Consider the following 19,441-nt stretch of genomic DNA (forward strand, 5'->3'; position numbering starts at 1 on the left):
GAAATCTCAGCTATTGCACAAGCATTGGCATTACCCTGTAGTCAATGGTGTGTTGCAAAGTCTTTACATCTACACTGTTAAGCTCTCGTGTGGGAACCATCAATCTGTGGAAAATGTATAGTAGAAAGAAACCAGAGTGTCCCATTCCAGAGATTGGGGTACCAATGGCAGACCGGTGATATTCAGGTAAACCCTACAGGGAACATTACAGACCGCAATCGCCAGGCTGTTCACTACTTACGTGGCTTGCGCATCGTTACAGTGATGATGGCGCTGGACGGGCCGGTACCGGCAGTATTGAAAGCCTTGACAGCTATGTGATACGACTCGCTGCCTTTCAAGTTGCTGATTTTGATGGAGGTCTGGTTCCCGATGGTTCTCAGTTTTCTGGCGTTCTCTTCCTTATCGTCGTGCCTCCAGTATCGAACCTATAGGAACAAACATCATCTCAGAACAGCACGTGTGCAAGACGTGATGGAGGGGTGTGTGCACTGAGGGCTGCTCTCTAGGACTGTTATTCAGCGGTTCTATAGTGAGGGATTATTGAACAGAAGTGCTGTACTGAAGAGTGACTATATACAGGCATCAGTACAAGGTCTGTCGTATAAGGGTTCTGCTCTAAAGGACGTCAGTCAAAAGGAGACTTTCTACTGAAGGGCTATCATACAGAGGTGCTGAGCTGAAGAGTGACCACATACAGGCTGTCTAAAGGGCTAATATATAAGAGCTGTGCTCTGAGGGACTGTTGTACTGGAGCTCTATACTGAAGGGCTGTCATATAAAGGTGCTATGCTGAAGAGTGACCATATACAGGCTCTCTACGAGCTGATATACAAGAGCTGTGCTCTGCGAGAGTGCTGTACGGGATCTCTAAAATGAATGACTGTCCTATAGAGGTGCTGTGCTGAAGAGTGATCATATACAGGCTGTCTAAAGGGCTGATATACAAGCGCTGTGCTCTGAGGGACTGTTGTACGGAAGCTCTGCAATGAAGGACTATCATACAGAGGTGCTGAACTGAAGAGTGACCATATATAGACTCTTTCTCAAGGTCTGTACTACAATGACTTGGACCATTCTTAACATTGATTAGTGGCCCAGCTTTGATCTTTTGCCCATGATGCTCCAAACAGTGACAATATGTCCATCCATGTGGACACCAGGAGCTTGCTCCTCGCACCTCGTATCCCTGGATCCTTCCTTTGTTGAGATTCTCAGACACAGCGACCCAGGAGACCTCCATGTCCGATGCTGACAGACTCCTGGCAAAGACCGCAGGTGGTGCTCTGCTGGGCTCTGAAAGAGAGAAGAAGACAGAATCCAGAGTTACAGTGCGCCGACCTGGGGAATAACTGCTCCGTTGCCCATCCATCCTTTCCCATGAATCTAGCTGAAGACATACCCTGCTGGAGCAGATATCAAGATGCAAGGATTGTTGTAAGTATTGATGCAGTCTGGACACGCTGCATGAGGGTGTGCAGCCTGAATATCGATGGGACACAACATTGAGGGAAAAGTATCGAAACAAATATATCAATAGCTAAGAAAGTCCATTACCTAACTCCACATACAAGTACCCACATGGTACGTATATCTTTGGGGGCATATTATCAAGTACGGTGTTAAAATGATCGCCGGTTTAGCCCATGTTCACTCCAGAACATGGGCTTCTATTGGAATTCTCTGCGGCATATTATCAAGCCCATTATCGCTGCTTTAGCTGCAATTTTCTGCCGCTAAACCGGCGATACTTTTTAACGCCATACTTGATAATATGCCCCTAAGTACCTAGATGAAGCGTTAGGGATAGTAAATCTATACTTCCCTATTTACACTCACCTTTCGATATTCTGCCCTCTATGTTTGTGTGCCACGATATTCTAGGGGTTGATATTCAAGAGTACACTCCTACACAAGCACATGGTGGACTAAGACGGCTTATGACACCTTGTCATGCGCGCTCAGAGCATATAGCAGAGTTCCTGCACACACTTTGCTTTTCCACAGCATTGCATTGGCAGCCTCTGGTTTCAGTGTTAAGTTGAGGCACGTGGGTGAGGTGTGATCCAATATGTTGCAATGGTTAAGCCCACACACAGAAGGTGCTTTTCGCAAACACAGATAACCCGTGATAGAGCGTCTCCCAACAGCCCCAACAGCAAAAAAGAAAATTTCATTTTCAAAAGCATTTAAATCACAAAAGATATCTTTGGAATGTGCAAAATCAATACCAAGCATATTCAATGACATATTTCAGTAGTAACAAATATATATGTTTATTATTTTTGCTTTGCTCACTACACCTACATGCCAGTCATCATTAAAACACTTATAACACAAAATATAACAATATACATCCAAATCTAATTAAAAAAAACAGGCCGCATCTCCATTAATGCAGAAAGAGACTCTGGATCTAATACGAGCAGCGACGTCTGGCAAACCCTGAAAGTGGTGGAGCAGGCAAATGGGTGGTGGGGGGTGCAATCACACGTGGTCACTCAATCAATCAATGAGCATTTGTATAGCGCAGCACTGTCACCCCTAGGGGTATCTGGGTGCTGGGGATGCAACGTCTCCATTGAGGAGTCAGGACAGAAATGAGCAGAAAGAGGCAAAGTAAAGGTCAGAAACAAGCAGAAAGAGGAAAAATAATGAGCAGAAAGAGGTAAAATAAAGGTCAGAAATGAGAAGAAAGAGGTAAAGTAAAGGTCAGAAACGAGCAGTAGGAGTTAAAATAATGAGCAGAAAGAGGTAAAATAAAGGTCAGAAATGAGAAGAAAGAGGCAAAATAACGAGCAGAAAGAGGTGCATAGTCTACATTTCAGGAAATCCTTAACACACATCACTTTGGGGTAAACCTAGCACCAGCCCTGGGGTGATGAAGGAGCAGACAGCTCTAGTGAGACATCAGTGGAAGTCCTGTGCCAAGAGCTGAACGCTTCAGGCTCCCAGACTTTACGAAACAAAATAGGAGGATGCAGACAGTAAGATAGTCTGCCTTCCAAAACAATGCGTTGACGATTATTCATGGAAGCTTTTTCCATAGGATGTCCCTGTATGCTTGGGACGAGCTCAGTGGTCTGATTGCTTGCTGCTGACAAACGTGGTGGCATGGAGGTCATGGGTTCGAATCCCCCCAAAGCTGGCTCTGCTTTCTATCATTCCTGCATTGGTGGGTAAATTAAATCCCTTAAATTGTAATATCTGTTATTTATTTGCTGCATAAAAAGAAGTCATAAATACTATTCTTTTCATTAGTGACAGGTGAATTGTTTGCTTAACCTGCTCACACAGATGTAGGCAGCCGTTCGGATGTCCAAGCTGGGTACACTTGGATTTGTAAAATGTTTACATAACTCCTAAACTGATAAGAGTTTGACCAACTGTGCCTTTCACCTTGATTGCAAAGTTTATCAGCTTTGTAAAACTTTCCCTGTAGGTAAAAAGACCCGCAAAACAAGTTTTGGTGAAAAAGTATTAGACCATAGCTTTTCGTCGTGAAAGTTTCTCTCACAAGCAGTGAGTTATTTAGGGATTTATATGCAAATTATTTTTTAAAACATTCCGCATTCGCAAAGGTTGAACAGTTTTGAATTTTTTGTATAAATGTATAGGAATATCTTTGCTAAGCCCCACCCCCATTTTATACATGCAGAAGTGAAACCCCAACACATACCCTGTTCCTGTGAAAGCACACTGCTGTACGTAATGCACATTTGGCTGTGTGAGGGGAGGTCAATCGGGAGATTAACCCGCAGGTGGATTTTAATGATAGTGGAGAAATTTGTGTCTGAGCACAGAAAGAGCAATAGTGCCATCTAGCGATCAAACAATGCTGTGACAGGCATGTTTCCATTAATCGTACATTCTCTCTTTCGTTAGCAGCCAACATTCTCTTAACCAACAAGTCTCCCCAGGGGCTGTTTAGGAGCATTTTGAGACAGTGTAAAAGCACAGAACTGCAAAATTAAATGTAGTGCTCAGCAGCACAGCCAGTTGTAGCAGAGTCTGCATTTTCCATCTACCGTGCGTCTGCGTGGCTAAGAGAGCGCCCTGTACTCAGATACATTCATAGTGTGCATGAGAATGCCAGCGGAAAACACTGACAGTCTCATCAAGACTTTTCAGATTCATACATATTCATTTAAATAGTAATCCAAAGCTAGCATTAATAAACACTAAAGATAAAGGTCATGTATTTTTCACACAGAGCTTAATACTAGAGAGTTCGTTTATTTCCAAATGCATGCTACCGCATTTGCGGCTAGGACAACCTAGGTGTAAAGAGATAGATTTCCCCAAGATCACACAATTTGGTAATATCGTAGTTACATGACGGGTATGGAATGACAGCCAATGGTGTGAGAACTAGATCAGTCCTCCCGTTCAGCTTTGCCTCAACATGCAATGCACCATAATTGTATGCTTACTGCAATCCATGTTCCTTTGTGTCCACCATGATTATGTCTTCATTAGTCTCATAATCAACAATTTAGAGTTTTCGCTCCTGTTTATTTATTTTTTCAAAGAGAGACCAGTTCCGAGCAAGATTACGCTCCCGGAGCCAGCACGTAATTCCTGAATGCTGCCGGTAGTGGAGACACAGTCATTTAATAATCTATTTAGTGCTTTGTAGCACACTTCCTCCACTTCTCAGTAGGGACATCTTAAGGATTTTAGGGGCCGTGGGACAAACAGATTGCAGGGGGGGAGGGGTGGGCTGCTCAGATAAGTTTTGAATTTATTATCCAATTTCAGATGCTTCATGCCCTCGTTTAAATGTGCTTACATCTAATATTCAGAGACGGTGACTTGTCTTTCAAATATTGTAACACAGCAGCAGCTCACCAATATTACTGCAAATACTCTCTGTGACGCCCTCCCATTTCTCATATGTGAGGTCCTGTTTTGATTTAAAATAAACTTTTTCTATGGATGTTGCATTAAACATAAAAAAAAATGTCTCTGCAAAATGTCTGTAATAGACTCTCAGACATCACCCACATTTAAAAAAAAAGAAAAAGAAAAACGGTATTTAAAACAATTTGTTTAAGAATTTTTCAAGGTCATCATGGCAAGACTGTCTGTAGAAAAGAGCTGGCCCTGTAAGAGGGCCCCCGAAAGGCTGGGGCCCTTGGCCAAAGTCCACTTTGCCCATGCCTTAAAATGTCTCTGCTTCTCAGTAACCAATGTTACTATAGCCCAGGTGCGGACTGGCTTATCTGGGAATGGGGCAATGCCAGAAGGGTGGGTTAGAAGTCTGACAGGGGCATATTTCTGTGAAAACTTTGAGTGTTTTTGGTCTAGGCAGGAATGCCTTTTCCTCGTTAGCTTGTTACTGCTGTGCGAGTCGATGCAGATGAACGGAGCAGTTTGTAAGAATACAGTTGCAATGCAACGGATTCTGCTGAGCTAATTTCAAAAGAGTGCTTCAAAAAGAAGGTCTTGAAACATGATTTGTGAATGTAGACTACTTTACCTTTGAGATCTCGCCGACAGACTGCTTTATCTGTCTGTTCAGAGCTAGTGACACCACAAAACAACCACTACTCAACACACAGCACACACACAAAAAGTGTGTTTGAACTGCCTCTTTCTACCATTGGTTACTACTGTAGTTCAGCAGGTTGTAGGCATTGGTTAAGTGTAGTTATCAGTCCACAGCATTTGTTGGATGTGAATATCCAGGGACATAGTTGTTTGGGGGTGTTACACCTCCCTAAAAATGTAAAAATGTATTCTGTTGTACATAGTTGGATACAAGTACATTCAGTCGGGTATGGCACAGAGTCTGTCGAATTTCACTTGGGGTTTTTTAATACCTGTAGCGTTACGCTGCTGGGCCTAGGGCGGAGACACTTGGCGCGCAGTACAGCGCAGCGCCGAGCACAGAACCACGCTCACACCGATGCTCTGTTGGAGACCTCGCCCCCGAGCGGGCCGGCTCCCTTTATTGGTTTCCGCAGGCCACGCCTGGCCTGCGGATGACGTGTGGTCACCATGGCGTAGAAACACTAGACCCGTCAATTATTACATCCCTATCCAACTTCATATAAAACAAAACATTTTTCCTTGCATTATGCATGATAACATTATTACACCCACATTGGCTCAGTCATATAGGTGGTGTTACTTGCGTGCCCCTCGTCCGCCGCCTCTGGATACTTCTCAGCAGGCAAAGTCTCTCAGTCTCTGGCTGGGCCCTGGGTTGGGTCTCAGATGGTATCTTCTGGGAGAACTCCGCAGGCATGGACTAGCGAGGGATCCGCCGGCTGGGGTAGGACTTGCCGGGGAACTCGTGGGGCTTGCGCCCCCCCCCGATGCGGCGGGGGGTGGGGTGACTGTTTGTCCTTCCGTGGCCGTTACCGGGGTGTCCTGGGGTATTTCTTTGAACCACGAGATGTTGCGGGACACTTCTTCGCCTCCTCTTTGGGCGGAGACCATGGTCCCTTGATTGGCGGTGACTGTCCAGCTCCCGGGTTCGTAGTTGGTCCTGAACTTCCCTCCTGGGCGGCGATCCCGTAGGAGAACGGTGGCCCCTGGATGGATTGTTCTTTCAGCGGCGCGCCGCCGGTGACTCGCGCGGTTATTGCGGCGGGTCCGTCGGGCTTGTGTTTCTTCTCTCAGTGGGGGCGGCGCCCAGCCGGGACACATGGGGAGCAAATCTCGTCGTGGGCGATGGAGCATCAGTGCCCACGGGCTCCTCTGGGTGCTGCAGTGGGGAGAACTTCTATATTCCCGCAGGAATTCGTGGAGGCGCTTTTCTGGGTCTGCCTGTTCAACCTCCGCGATCCGGAACACTTTGTTCAGTGTGCGCATAAAATGCTCCACGTCTCCGTTGGCCTGCGGCCATTGGGGGGTTATGCGTCGATGGTGTATCCCTCTCTGCACGAGGAAGGTGGCGAACTCTGCTCCCTGAAACGGCGGTCCGTTATCACTGCGGATTTCTTCCGGGAAGCCAAACATAGCAAATGTCTTTTCCAGGATAGGTGCCACGTGGGTGAAGGCCGTGGACGCCACCAGCTCCACTATGGGGTATTTTGAGAACCCATCTACTAGGACCAAGGTGTGTCTCCCTCCCGGGAAGCTCCCGAAATCTATGCTGACTCGTGACCACGGGGTTGTGCATGCGTCTTCGGTTATCACTGGCGCCGGCCGTTCAGGGCCTCCAGTCAGCTGGCACAGCGGGCACCGTCTCACGTACTCCTCGACCATCTTCTCCAGTTCCGGGAACCAGACCTTCTCTCTCATCCGGGACTTCATTTTCGTGATCCCTTGATGTCCTCCGTGGGCTAGCTGCGTGGCCTTTTGTCGTAGCACCTGTGGTATTACAAGCCGAGACCCTCGTAGTAGGATTCCGTCCGGAGTGGCGCTGAGCTCGTGTCTGATCTGCCCCATCTTCGACGTCTGTTCCCGTTCTCCTGTGCCCCAGGAGTTGGCTGGTTTCAGGAAGTGTGCCCATGACCCATTCTTGTACTGCCTTCAGCGTTCGGGAGTACACCCCGTCAGTCCGGGCCGCTTCTTTTATGTCCTCCGTGGGTCATGTTCAGCAGGCAGGCTGCTGCCGACACTAGCTGCACGTACTGGTCGGTGCCGTCTTCGTCATTCGACGTGGTTGTCTTATCCGGATGTCGAGATAGAAAATCGGCTGGGTTCTTAGCGCCGGGTCGGTATACCACTTCCATCTCGTAGGGTTGCAACTGGACCGCCCATCTCTCGATACGAGGTGGGGGATTTGGCGATGTCCCTTTAAAGAGTGACACGAGTGGCTGGTGATCGGTCACCATTGTGAACGGCTGTCCTTTGAGGTATAAGTGGAAATGGTGACAGGCCCACTTGATGGCAAGGGCCTCCCGCTCTATCTGAGCATACCGTGTTTCGGTGGGCGTGAGGGACTTGCTGGCGAAGGACAGAGTGGCCCACCAGCCTGGTTCACGTTCTTGCGTCAGTACGTCGCCAAGTCCGACGGGGCTGGCGTCAACTAATACTTCTGTCCGCTTTGCGGGGTCGAAATACGCCAGCGTGGCTTCTCCCAGGAGGGCGTCCTTGATGCCTTGAAACGCCTCTTCTTCCTTCGGTCCCCACTGCCACTGGGCGTCCGACTTGGTGAGGGCTCTGAGGGGCTCCGCCCGCGTGGCCAGACCAGGGATGAACCTCCCGCAGTACGTCGCCATTCCCAGGAAGCTGCGCACCTCCGTGGGCGAGGTGGGCGCGGGTGCATCTTTGATTTATTGGGACTTCCGAGGGTCTACCTGGATGCCCTCCTGATTGAAGATATACCCGAAGAATTCCAGAGAGGGTTGGAAGAATTGGCACTTCTCTCTGTGGAGTGTGGCCCCGTGCTCCTGAAGGCGCGCCAGGGTACTGCGAAGGTGTCAGTAGTGGTCGGCCGCTGTTGCCGAATGAATGAGGATGTCGTCACTCACGTTCAACACTCCTGGGAGCCCTGACAGCATCTCTCGTATTGTATTCTGGAATACCTCCGCCACCGAGGATATCCCGAAATTGAGTCATTTGTATCTTCGGAGCCCCAGGTGGGTGCTGAATGTCGTGATGTAGCGGCTCTCCTTAGCCAGCGGGAGCTGGTGGTACCCTGCGTTAAGAACCACTTAGATCCATTTACGTCGGCTATGATATCATCCATTGTCGACGTGATATGCCGTTCCCTCCTTATAGCTTTATTGGGAAGTCTCATGTCGATACACAGCCGTATTGCTCCCGGCTGTTTCGGTTTCTCCGCTATAACCATCGGGGACACCCACGGCGTCGGGCCCGAAACTTTCTCGATGACACCAAGTTTTTCTAAGTTCTCTAGTTCTTTCTCCACTAGCGGTCGCAAATGAAACGGAACTCTTCTATGCCTCAATGCAACCGGGACAACCGTCTTGTCGATATGCAGCTTCACGGGGTCGCACTTGATGTGTCCAAGGCCTCGAAACAGCTCCGGAAACTGGTTAAGCAGCTCCTCCACCTGGTGGGTTTGCACCCTCCTTGCAAATGATATCAAACCGAGGTCTTCGGCCGTGTGACTGCTTATGAGAGTGTCGGCTTCCCTATCGATGACATGGATTGTTGTCATCACCTCGTGGTCGTCGGCTTTGACAGGGACTGTGATTTTCCCCTTTAGAGGCAGGGGGGTGTCGGCTCCGTATGCATATATCTTCGTCTTAGACGGCTGCACCGGCGGGCAGGGTTTCAGGCGTCTGTACTGCTGGAGGCCCATTACGTTCACCATGGCTCCCGTGTCGATCACGGCGTGCACCTCTGTCCCGGCCACGTGCACCACGCACGTCGGTTGGGGCCTGCGGCGTAGCTTGAGTTCCCTCGCAAACGAGATTAGGTATGCCTCTTCCTCACCATCACTTGACGACTCTTCGCTCACGTCCTGATACCTCCTCCCTCTCGTCTGCTCCACCGGTAGCCTTCTTTCCGTCACAGATAGTTGTCGCACCGCCTTTGTCGGTGGTTTTCGGCTTCGGACCTCCCGGCCTCTGGTGCGTCTCCGGCACACTGACGCAAAATGGTTGGGGATCCCGCAGTTGGTGCACGTTTTCCCCTGCGCGGGGCAGTCCTTTGCTGCGTGTGGTTCGTACCCACAGTATCCACACTTGGGCTTCGATCCGTCTTGGTGTGATGCCTTCGGTGGGTCTCCTCGTGGCCGGGCACGGAGGGCGTCCGCCCGCTCCGTCTTGATGGTCTCTGTCTTCGCTGGGACCTTGACCAGGGCTTGCTCCATTTCGTTGGCCCGGGCTGCCGACAAGTCGTGCGACCTTGCCAGAACTAGCATATCCTCCAGTGCGATCTTTGGCTGGCGCAGGATCAGGCCTCTTAGTGTCTTGTCTCTGCACCCTTTTATGAGCTGGGCGCGTATTTCCTTCGGCTGGTCGTCCTCCGTGCAGGTACTTGCCAGCTCGTGCAGCTGCGCGTAGAAGACGTCCATCGACTCCCCCTCCCGTTGCCGGGCCTGGCACAACTTGAAGCGCTCAAAATCTGGGTTGAGCTGCGGGTCGAAATGGGCATCGAGAGCGGCCACTGCTGCGTCGTAATCTGCGGCCGTACCTGTGTTGGGCAGATGCTTGAACAACTTGAATATTTCATCCCCTGCATAGTGTAGCAGCAACGACCTTTTTATTGCGTTGTCGGTCTCTCTTGTGACGATGAAATAGTTGTTGAGGCGTTCAATCCATATTTTCCAACGAGGCGCCGCAGTTGACGGGTCCTCCAGCTCGCTGAAAGGGGGTAACACCCCGACACTGCATGTTGAAAAGGGGCGGGGCTGGCATAGCCGCTTGTCCGGGTGCTGCTCCAGGGCCTTGCGCGGCCGCCTGGGCACCGTTGCTCATTGTGCCTGCTCGTGCAGATGGGGTGGAGCTGTGAATCAGGGGTGTGTCTCTCACTTACGTCTCTTGTGTCTCCGCAGGAGTGTCCCTCCTTTGCCCCCGTTGGGGCCCTGAGCACGTGAGCTTGCTTCGCTGTGGGGTGTATCGCCCCTGGGCGCCTTCTTACGCAATGCACATGGCCTCTGTCCCGCTTGTGGGCAACACAGTCACTCCCCGTGGCACCAGATGAAGGAAGGACGGGTTTCCCCCTTGGAGTTGCCAATGCTAGATGGGACTCAGAGGAAGTTCCTTACTTGTGGCAGCAGCAGCTCTGCATCAGGCACCGTTCCTTCGGTTCGTGTCTGAACCACGGTGTTGACAGAAGACAGCACCCGGCCGCCGGCCGGCAGGCACTCCCACGTGGTCACAGGCCTCAGCCTTCCCTCCGCGCACGTGCGCGCTGGACGCCTTCGCGTTGCCGGGGAAATCACAGGGGAGAGACGCCGCCGGGTGATGGCGCGGGAGCACGCGGTGGATTTCCGCCCCCCACCCTCGTCGCCAGTGTAGCGTTACGCTGCTGGGCCTAGGGCGGAGACACTTGGCGCGCAGTTCAGCGCAGCGCCGAGCACAGAACCACGCTCACACCGATGCTCTGTCGGAGACCTCGCCCCCGAGCGGGCCGGCTCTCTTTATTGGTTTCCGCAGGCCACGCCTGGCCTGCAGATGACGTGTGGTCACCATGGCGTAGAAACACTAGACCCGTCAATTATTACAATACCCACACTGACTAAAACAATAAACACACACACACACACACACACACATGCAAACTCTCTTCTCTGTTTTGAAGGCCTTTAATTGTTTTAATTATTTTGAAAAATGTTGTGGTTTAAGTGCACTAACAATACATCCTTCTCTCTCTTTCCACTGCCACTTAAACCTCCACATGTCCTGCTTCTCATATATTGTGTTTTCACAAGATATCCCAGCGTGATTGTTGGGAAATCTGAAGCTCGCCCCTCCCTCATTCTTACTGACCAAGCTACGCCCCTGTGAATATCCGAAAAACAGTACCTCTACTGATTCTGCCACTCACACTTTGGCTGCCCCACCCAGGCGCGCAACGCCCATAGGGCTGAAAGGGGTTCAGCCCCCCCACGTCGTGTGTCTCTGCCCGGGCTGCTGAAGCTTGAGCTGCTGTGGGTGCTGCTGGAAGGTGCCTGGATTCTTATTTTCGGCACCCGGGTTTTTCACAGGTCTTTGAAAGACCATTTGCATATTTACATACCTTTGTAAACTGTTTAACAAGGCTCAGTTTTTTTCTGGTTCCAGTAGCCCCCTGGGCCCCCACTCTGCCTATTCCTTATATTTGTATTATACTTTTACTGCCGTAGCGTGAGAATACATTTCATGAAAAGAAATATAAAGTAGGTTTGCCGAAAGAAAAATACCAGACATTTGTTGTTTTAAGAGCCTGCAAAGGCCTCATCCTGACACTAAATAGGTTTATAAATAAAAATCATATGTATTCATTTGTAATGTGAATTTTCTGTCTTTGTTCTCTTTATCAGTCATGGATCATTCAGGCAGCCCTAGAACACAGTTAAAAATGCTCTCTATTTATATTTGCTGTTCAAAGTATGCACAGATAAGTGCTGAAAATAGGCTTTAGGTGACAGCTTATTTTTGTACAGCGTGGACATCAATATAATGAGCTGGCAACCCTAATCACAAGACTAGGAGTTTGTTGCAGGATGAGCAGAATATTTATCACCTCAACCCTCGATCCCTGAACATGGCTGGACTGGGAACGCAAACCGGCCAAGGCAATTGAGTCGGACCGGCCGCAAGGGAGGGGCTGGAGGGGGGGGGGGGGGAGTGTGCGTGCAAAACACTGCAGCTGCATTTTGTACAGGGGACCGAATTTGCAGCCCCGTTCCAGAAACGGCCCCACTGGTCCAAAACCCTCCCACAGAGAAAACACCGGGGGTTCGCTACGACCAGTCCGGCCCTGTCCCTGAATAATGCCATAATAACAATAGTTTAACTTATATCTGAAACCCTACGCCAGCCCTCAATAACATGCTGAATTAGTTCAAGTGTCTGGGAATGCACCCTGCATTCAGACAACTCACTCCTCATTCTCGCCCTTCACTTTCACACGCACCCTGCACTCACAGCAGTCACAATGCAGTCACAGTGATTACCATGCACTCACACCATTCACCCTGCACTCACAATGACCACACAGTACTTATGCCACTCACCATGAACTCACACCATTTTCCCTCCACTTACCCTGCAGTCACATGAGCACACCGCTCACTCTGCACTCACAGTGATTGCTCTGCACTCACAATGCACTTGCGCTGTTCACCCTGTACCTCACCCTGCAGTCACACGAGTACACTACTCACCCTGCACTCATGGGACACTTCACTCACCTGTCCCCCTCACTGCTCACTCTGCAATCTCACTCAAACAAGCCCATCACGAACCATACATTCATTCGGTCCACTCTGCTCTTACATCCGCATCCAAATGAATATGGTCACCTCACTCACCCTGCAGTCACTCCTCTCACCCTACTTTCAAGCAGTCACATCGCTCACCGTGCACTCACATGGGCACTCCTGTCACCCACACAGTGCAGAGGGTTAATGTGCCTGCTACTAAGAACTTGTACCATGTAGATCACAGAACTGAGTGTGAGTAAACTACAAATAGCCCTATAAAAAAATGAAATGTTTGTCAAAAAGGGCCGATAGCGAGATGAGGTGCATTGTTGGTGAGTGGTAGTGAGGGAATTCATGGAGAAGGAGGAAATGGTGGATGGGGCACCATAAATGGTTGTTGCACCGTGCGCGACTAGTGCTAAGGCCAGCCCTGACTGGGAGTCTTAGCCCCCCCCGGCGAAGTTCGGGTCTAGTTGCAACCTTGACCCCACCACCCCACTGTCCCATTGTCCCACATTCATTCTTTGCTCTTTTCTGCCACTCCACCCACCCACCCACCACCACCATCCCACTCCAGTGGGGATCCTTGGATATCCCCTATCCCCTCCATGTTGGTTTTCTTATTTTTCAAAGGACGGTCCCAAATTGCTACAGGGGGCTTATTGCTTCTGCTTCCCACTTCGTGCACTCTTTATTAATTTTTTTAGTTTACTATTCTTTAATAGCCACTGGCCCTGTTCAGACAGAAAATTTAAAAAAATGGCAAAATGTCTGCCAGGACGTCACGATGTATGCGTAGGCACGTGATGACGTATATGTGTAAAGTGTCAAGATCGATTCATGCACCACTTTTCTTACCATTCCAATATGGCCAACATGTGCGTGCTGGCAAATATACATAGATGCGTTGTGTGTAAAGTGATAATGCAAACAAGCATTGGCAAAGCCAATCACGTTCCTCTTCGACTTTCAAAGGTAAGACCTACTACTTGTTATGCTTGTGCTTATTATTTGTGTCTGTAGGACCATGGTTTAGCTTGAACATCATTTTGGGCTGAGGTGGTAACAGGTTTTTTAAATGCTGTGTCCCATAAAGTACCTACGACTGGGACGCCCATCACTGATTTCAGATAATGTAAGGATGCAACTGTGGGGCAAGTCACAGAAAGTTACTCCTGGTTCAGAGGGGACAGAGAGTATTGTCTGTATGAGCAGTGAAGTCCACAGCATCTCACCGACACCGCGTCACGCAGCCGTAACATAAGAAAGTGCAGCCATTACCCAAAGCAGGCCTGGGCCAAAACGGAGAGCAGGGGTTACACAGGCATCCAGATACCTTAAATAATGTAATTGGCTACCTGAATAGCTGTCTATTTAATTCTAGTCATCAGAGTAACAATACTGCTAATTGGGAGCTCCATGCAAGTATAACCCTAGAGAGAGTCGGCTGAATGAGAGTAACAGAAGCGTCCTCTGGTTAAGGTTATTTACAGGTTTAAACATTCTTCTAAGTGGAAAAAAACAGCAAAACTATGTAAGGGTCAAACCTTTTACGGTTTGGGCGGAGGCAAGAGTCTAAGTGCAGTAAATGCCCTAGTTTCATTGCATGAGTGGGTGACAGCCACCTGCCGCTGAAGAAGTGATCTGCAAGCATATGTTTTTATTCTTACAGCATAACGCATTTGTGTCCTTAATGACCCAGAAGTGCCTGTTCAAAACAAACGTCTAAGTTTGCTGTGCCTCGGATAAAAAAAACTTGGCACCTCCCTGTCAATTGCCCACAAAAGCAGGGCTGGTTCAAGGAGTTTCAAAACAGTAGAAGACGCATGTTGTGCTTTAGCCTACCATGTCCTAAAAATTAAGATCAGTTGCTTGAAGTTTTTTCTCAAACCCAATGGCAGCAAATAAAAATGTCTTAGAGTCCGAGAGGCATGGACCATTTTTTCAGCCATTCATTCATTCACTCACTCACTCACTCACTCACTCACTCACTCACTCACTCACTCACTCGCTCACTCACTCACTCACTCTCAGCCTTCTACACTTGAGCTGGCTTGAGGTTGCCTATGGCCATGCAGTATCCTTAGCTCTTGTGAACAGAGGGCACTCCCGGCGATCTGCAGTGGCTTCCTGCTGTAGTGTCTTTCGGCTGTCCAAAGGTCCCGGCAGTGTTCATGCTGTCATATGGTAAAGGTGTGCTTTGCATTTTCTGAAATGTGCAGCATGAGCGCATGGTCCTCATTACAATACAAGTTGCCTGGTACTGGGGGAACAGTAAATTTTGTGTTACAGTGCGGTAAATCCACCCCAGCACTGTGCAATTACAAGTTAAGCCCCATGTAATGGGTAATTACTGTGTCGGACCAGATTTAGTGGTCGTAAAACCACATGGAATTCCCAATTCCATGGGGTTTAACACATAGATTTGCCATCTGCTCTGAAAAGGTAGTAAATGTATGCTGCAGACTCTCTGTGGGGTGGGGTTGATGGAAGGAGGACGTAGGGATGTAGAAAGTAGAGAAGGGAAGCAGTGTCAGCCGCCACAAATGAAGGGTGGTGCGCGGGTGGAGGGAACGCAGGGGGAGGAGCGCAGGGGCGAGGTTTGCGCAGGGGGAGTCACGCAGAGAGGTGCTAGTAGTAATATATTAACAAAAAAACAGAACTTATCTAAAGCTGCTGGGCGCCTCCCATGTCACGTCCTGCCTCCTGTCTTTTTCCTGGTCCCAGTATCCCCTTGGACAGACTCTCAGAGGGCTGAAACGATGCTCCGCTCAGGACAGGGAGTCAGTGGGGGTTACTCCAGCCTGGCTTTTCAATGCAGCCGGCCTGGGAAAACCTAAGTGCGCATGTGTATTTGGCCAGCCTGAGATGGCCGGCAAAACACATATGCGCACTTAGGGAGTGCAGGTAGCACTCCTTCTACCCCCTCCCATGCCCCGGCCAGCCCCTCCCTACAACGCGGGCTAAGAGCCGGCATGTGAAAAATAAAACGATGCTAGAACATCGTTTTATTTTTCATTGGCTGGCTCTGAGCAAGGCAGTGGGGCGACGCTACCCTGCCATTGCCGAGGAGCCACCGCTGGAGGGAATGTAAGAGCTGACGAAGGAGAGAATTGAATGCTACCCCATCAGAAAAACAAATTCTGAGCAAGAGGCTTGCGTGCTGCAATTTTACAGTGTTGAACTACTGCACAGTAATCTTGAGCCTGGTTACCCAATACTTGGAAAACTGGGTGCAGGAAAGCGTGCAAGATCAGAATCAGGCAGAGCAGAATTCCATACGGTAATTTCGCTCCATTGTCTTATATAGAGAACCCTAGTTTAAATGAACAGCATGCAATCGTATAAATTATAGGACACACTTTAAATTGGTCGGATATATGCCTATGCCTGGCACATTAAAAAGCAGATGAGATGGGCTTTCTGGGTTAAAAATGAGTATATACTCTGACTTCCCTCGAAAAGCACTGAGTAGGACAGTTTTTTCGAAGGACAATAAAGGAAATACACATAAACGCTGATTTACGGGCTCGCGTTGCAGTCTCACGTGTCCATTTATCATTTGGAAAGTGGTAGCAAGGCCATCTCCCACCAGCACATGGAAGGCACAGTTTGGGACAGAAGCGCATGGAAGACAGTGAGGAAGTATTTGTATGAAAAGTGCTTAGAAGGCAGATTTTGTAACTAAACTGCACACCTACACTGACAGATCATGGCAGATAGGGGTTGTGACAACTATGTGCCAGGCAGCTTTAATGTCAAGAGTGCATAGGGAGCAGCATTTATGACGACATAATATCCCAGACTATGTTGTCAGCAGTGCACATAAGGCAGCGATTGTTCTAACAGTGACTAATAGACAAGGTTTGTGCCAACAGCACATGGCTTACAGTGCATGTGCCAACACTGCATGGCGGTCAGGGACTGAGATTGTGGCATCACTGCCAAGAGGCCAGGATGTGTTGTGTGCCAGCAGTGCATGGATGGCAGGATTTGTGCCAACAGGGAATGTCAGGCATTATTTTTGCTAACAGTGAATGGCCAGCAAGGGTTGATGCCAATAGACCATGGCAAACATAGTTTGGACCAACACAACGTAGCATAGAGGGTTTGTGCTGCCATGCCCCGGAAGGCAGGGATTGTGCCATCAGAGCATGACACTGAGGGGCATATTTATGAAGCAGTGGCGCAGTGCAGCTCAGTAAGTCCCTTTGCTGTGCTGCACTGCATCAATAGGAAAGAGCAGGTATTCACCATATTCAAGGCATACGGTGCATTCCTGACTTTGCCCTCTGCGCTGGCGAACAATAGGCAGCTTAGCGCCAATGCAGGCACCCTTGCACTCTGGTGCAAGGGTGCCTGCGTTGCATGCGGGATTGTTCTGTGCAGGAAGGGACACCTTCCTGCACAAAACCAGTCCTGAGAGGCACATTCCTCTATCTATGTGTGGTGCAGAATGAAGCACACATAGAAAGAGGCAGTAGCAAGGACAAATAAAGATATTACCCTTCGCGGCGTCTCCCCTGGGGAGGAGTATCTTTTCAGCGCATTATCAGGTTTACAAGGTCTAGTAAATCTGGGGATGTGTCAAAAGCCATGGGAGTTGCACCTGAACACCCATGCACTGCCCTTGGAATGCCTTCCCAGGGTAGAGTAAGGCAACACAGCAATTTGCTCAGCGTTGCGTTATTCCAGATTTTTGGAGTCACTCAAAGCCGTGCAAAGTGGCTTTGGGTGGCTCAAAATAAATGACTTCAGGTTTGCGTCGCTCTTGCACCACATGACGTGCTGCAAGAGCAAAGCAAACCGGGTCATAAATATGGCTCTGAGTGCCAAAATTGAACGCAGACAGCGTCTTTGGCAAAAGTACACTTCAGACAAGTATGTAATCAGTGACCTGCCTGGCCCTCACTGGGCGCCACTTTAGAAGGCCACATGCCTAATCACCTACGACTCCGCCCAGCACCTTCTTACCTTCCTCCGCTGAATAGACCACGGTGACAGGACTGAAGGATCCCTCGCCCCGGTTGTTGTACACCCCTACTTTCACCTCATAGGGTGAGAAAGGGGGTAAGCTCTCATTGCGGAAGACGTATCTCGAGGCATCTGATGAAGCAACTACTGTCTGCATCCAACTGACAGTGCCAAAGGGCCGGAACGCCACCACGTAGCCAAATCCACCGCCGTTCTGCAGCTCCTCAGGTACAGGCTGCAAGCGCAGAAGAAAATTGGTTTACACAGCAGGAATTCATTGAAAAGGAGAAATATACTGTAATGTGTCGATCACTTGGGGAAACCGGGGGGGCATATTTACAAGGGCATGGCTCGACTGGAACGCCTTTTTTTCCGACGCTCCGGTGGTGCAATGCCCTGATCCATATTCACAAGGTGGTACTAAGCCACTTTGTATGGCTTAATGCCACCTTGTAAATATGGCACTCCTCGCCACAGTTTTCTGCGGCCAAAGGGGGTGCAATGGGTGCTGCTGTGGGTATTCCCATGCAACACCCATTGCTTTTTGACACTGCCTCAGATTTACAAGGATCTGTAAATCTGAGCCAGGGCCAAAAGCGAATGCCTTTCAAATGGAGGTGTGAGAGTGGCACACCAAGGCTAAATACTTTTATTTCTCCTCGTGTTTTGCTCTTTCTATGTGTTCTGTACTGGGCAGCACATACAGAAGGAGCAAAATGCCAATAATTTTTTTTTGTGTGCAGGAAGGTGTCCCTTCCTGGACAAGCACAATCATACCTGCTGTGCAGACACCCTTGCACCTTGGTGCAAGGGTTCCTCTGCTGGCACTAGGCAGCTTTTCAAGTGCCAGCACAAGGGAAAACACAGGGGTGGGCCATATTCTTGTAAATACAGTGCATTCCTATGTTTTTGAAATGAGGCCGCGTGGCGCAGTTAAATTGCATGCAGAGTCTGCTGCACCATTTCGTTGTAAATATGCCCCAGAGTATTTTTGAATTTTTATTTACAGAGACTGAATTTGAACAGTGACATATGCAAGCGCACACACATACACGTGGGTGCACAAGTGGTAACAAGCAAGCCAAAAGAAACAAGGAAGTCACCTGTAAACTGCCTGAGCAAGTTCCTATATCTCCTTTGTTAGTGTAACATTAACTAAAATGATCACAATAAGACAACAAAGAGATAAAATAATACAGTACGACTCGCGAAGACAACAGGTGAGCAGAAAATGAATGAATGCCGACAATCACCTCACCTTTAAAATGAACTATTTTTAGAACTACAAACAGGTATTTATAGATTGTGTCTTCACTTGATTTTGCACTGTGAAGTTTTCCTTTGTGAAATCACAAATGTACCTTTTTTCATTTATGTTTCTTGTTCACTTTTTTAATCTAATTGTTACACTGTGTAAAGTGTTGCCCATCTCCGCCAGGAGTACTTCTAAAACATGTAAAAAAAAATTTCGATAGGATAGTCGTGATTTTGCTCTGAGTCTGTATAATAGTTGACAGCAAAATATAAAAGGTCAGCTAGATATTTCACATTTTTCATATTTATTGGCCCAATCTAGGTGTGTGGTACTGGGCTTCCCCCTTTTTTGGTAGTGAACTTTTAAAAAGTGGGCATTTTCTTGTTTAATCATCCTGTGCCGCTGCCTGCCTGTGGAACCAACGTATGGTTTAG

General features: G+C 48.8%; 1 protein-coding gene across 2 annotated transcripts in view; it reads right to left on the minus strand.

Annotated features, from left to right (window-relative positions):
* The window catches only part of LOC146797499 (contactin-4-like), a 976,366-nt gene that overhangs the window by 45,749 nt on the left and 911,176 nt on the right, over positions 1-19,441 (minus strand). For both annotated transcript variants that reach the window (XM_085624519.1, XM_085624518.1), the window contains exons 18-20: positions 17,753-17,987; positions 1,181-1,296; positions 242-428 (exon numbers count right to left, since the gene is read on the minus strand). In XM_085624519.1, coding sequence (XP_085480645.1) covers positions 242-428; positions 1,181-1,296; positions 17,753-17,987 — 538 coding nt within the window. The remainder of the gene's footprint in view (positions 1-241; positions 429-1,180; positions 1,297-17,752; positions 17,988-19,441) is intronic.

The sequence above is a fragment of the Triturus cristatus genome, chromosome 9, assembly GCF_964204655.1.
Source record: "Triturus cristatus chromosome 9, aTriCri1.1, whole genome shotgun sequence".
NCBI lineage: Eukaryota > Metazoa > Chordata > Amphibia > Caudata > Salamandridae > Triturus > Triturus cristatus.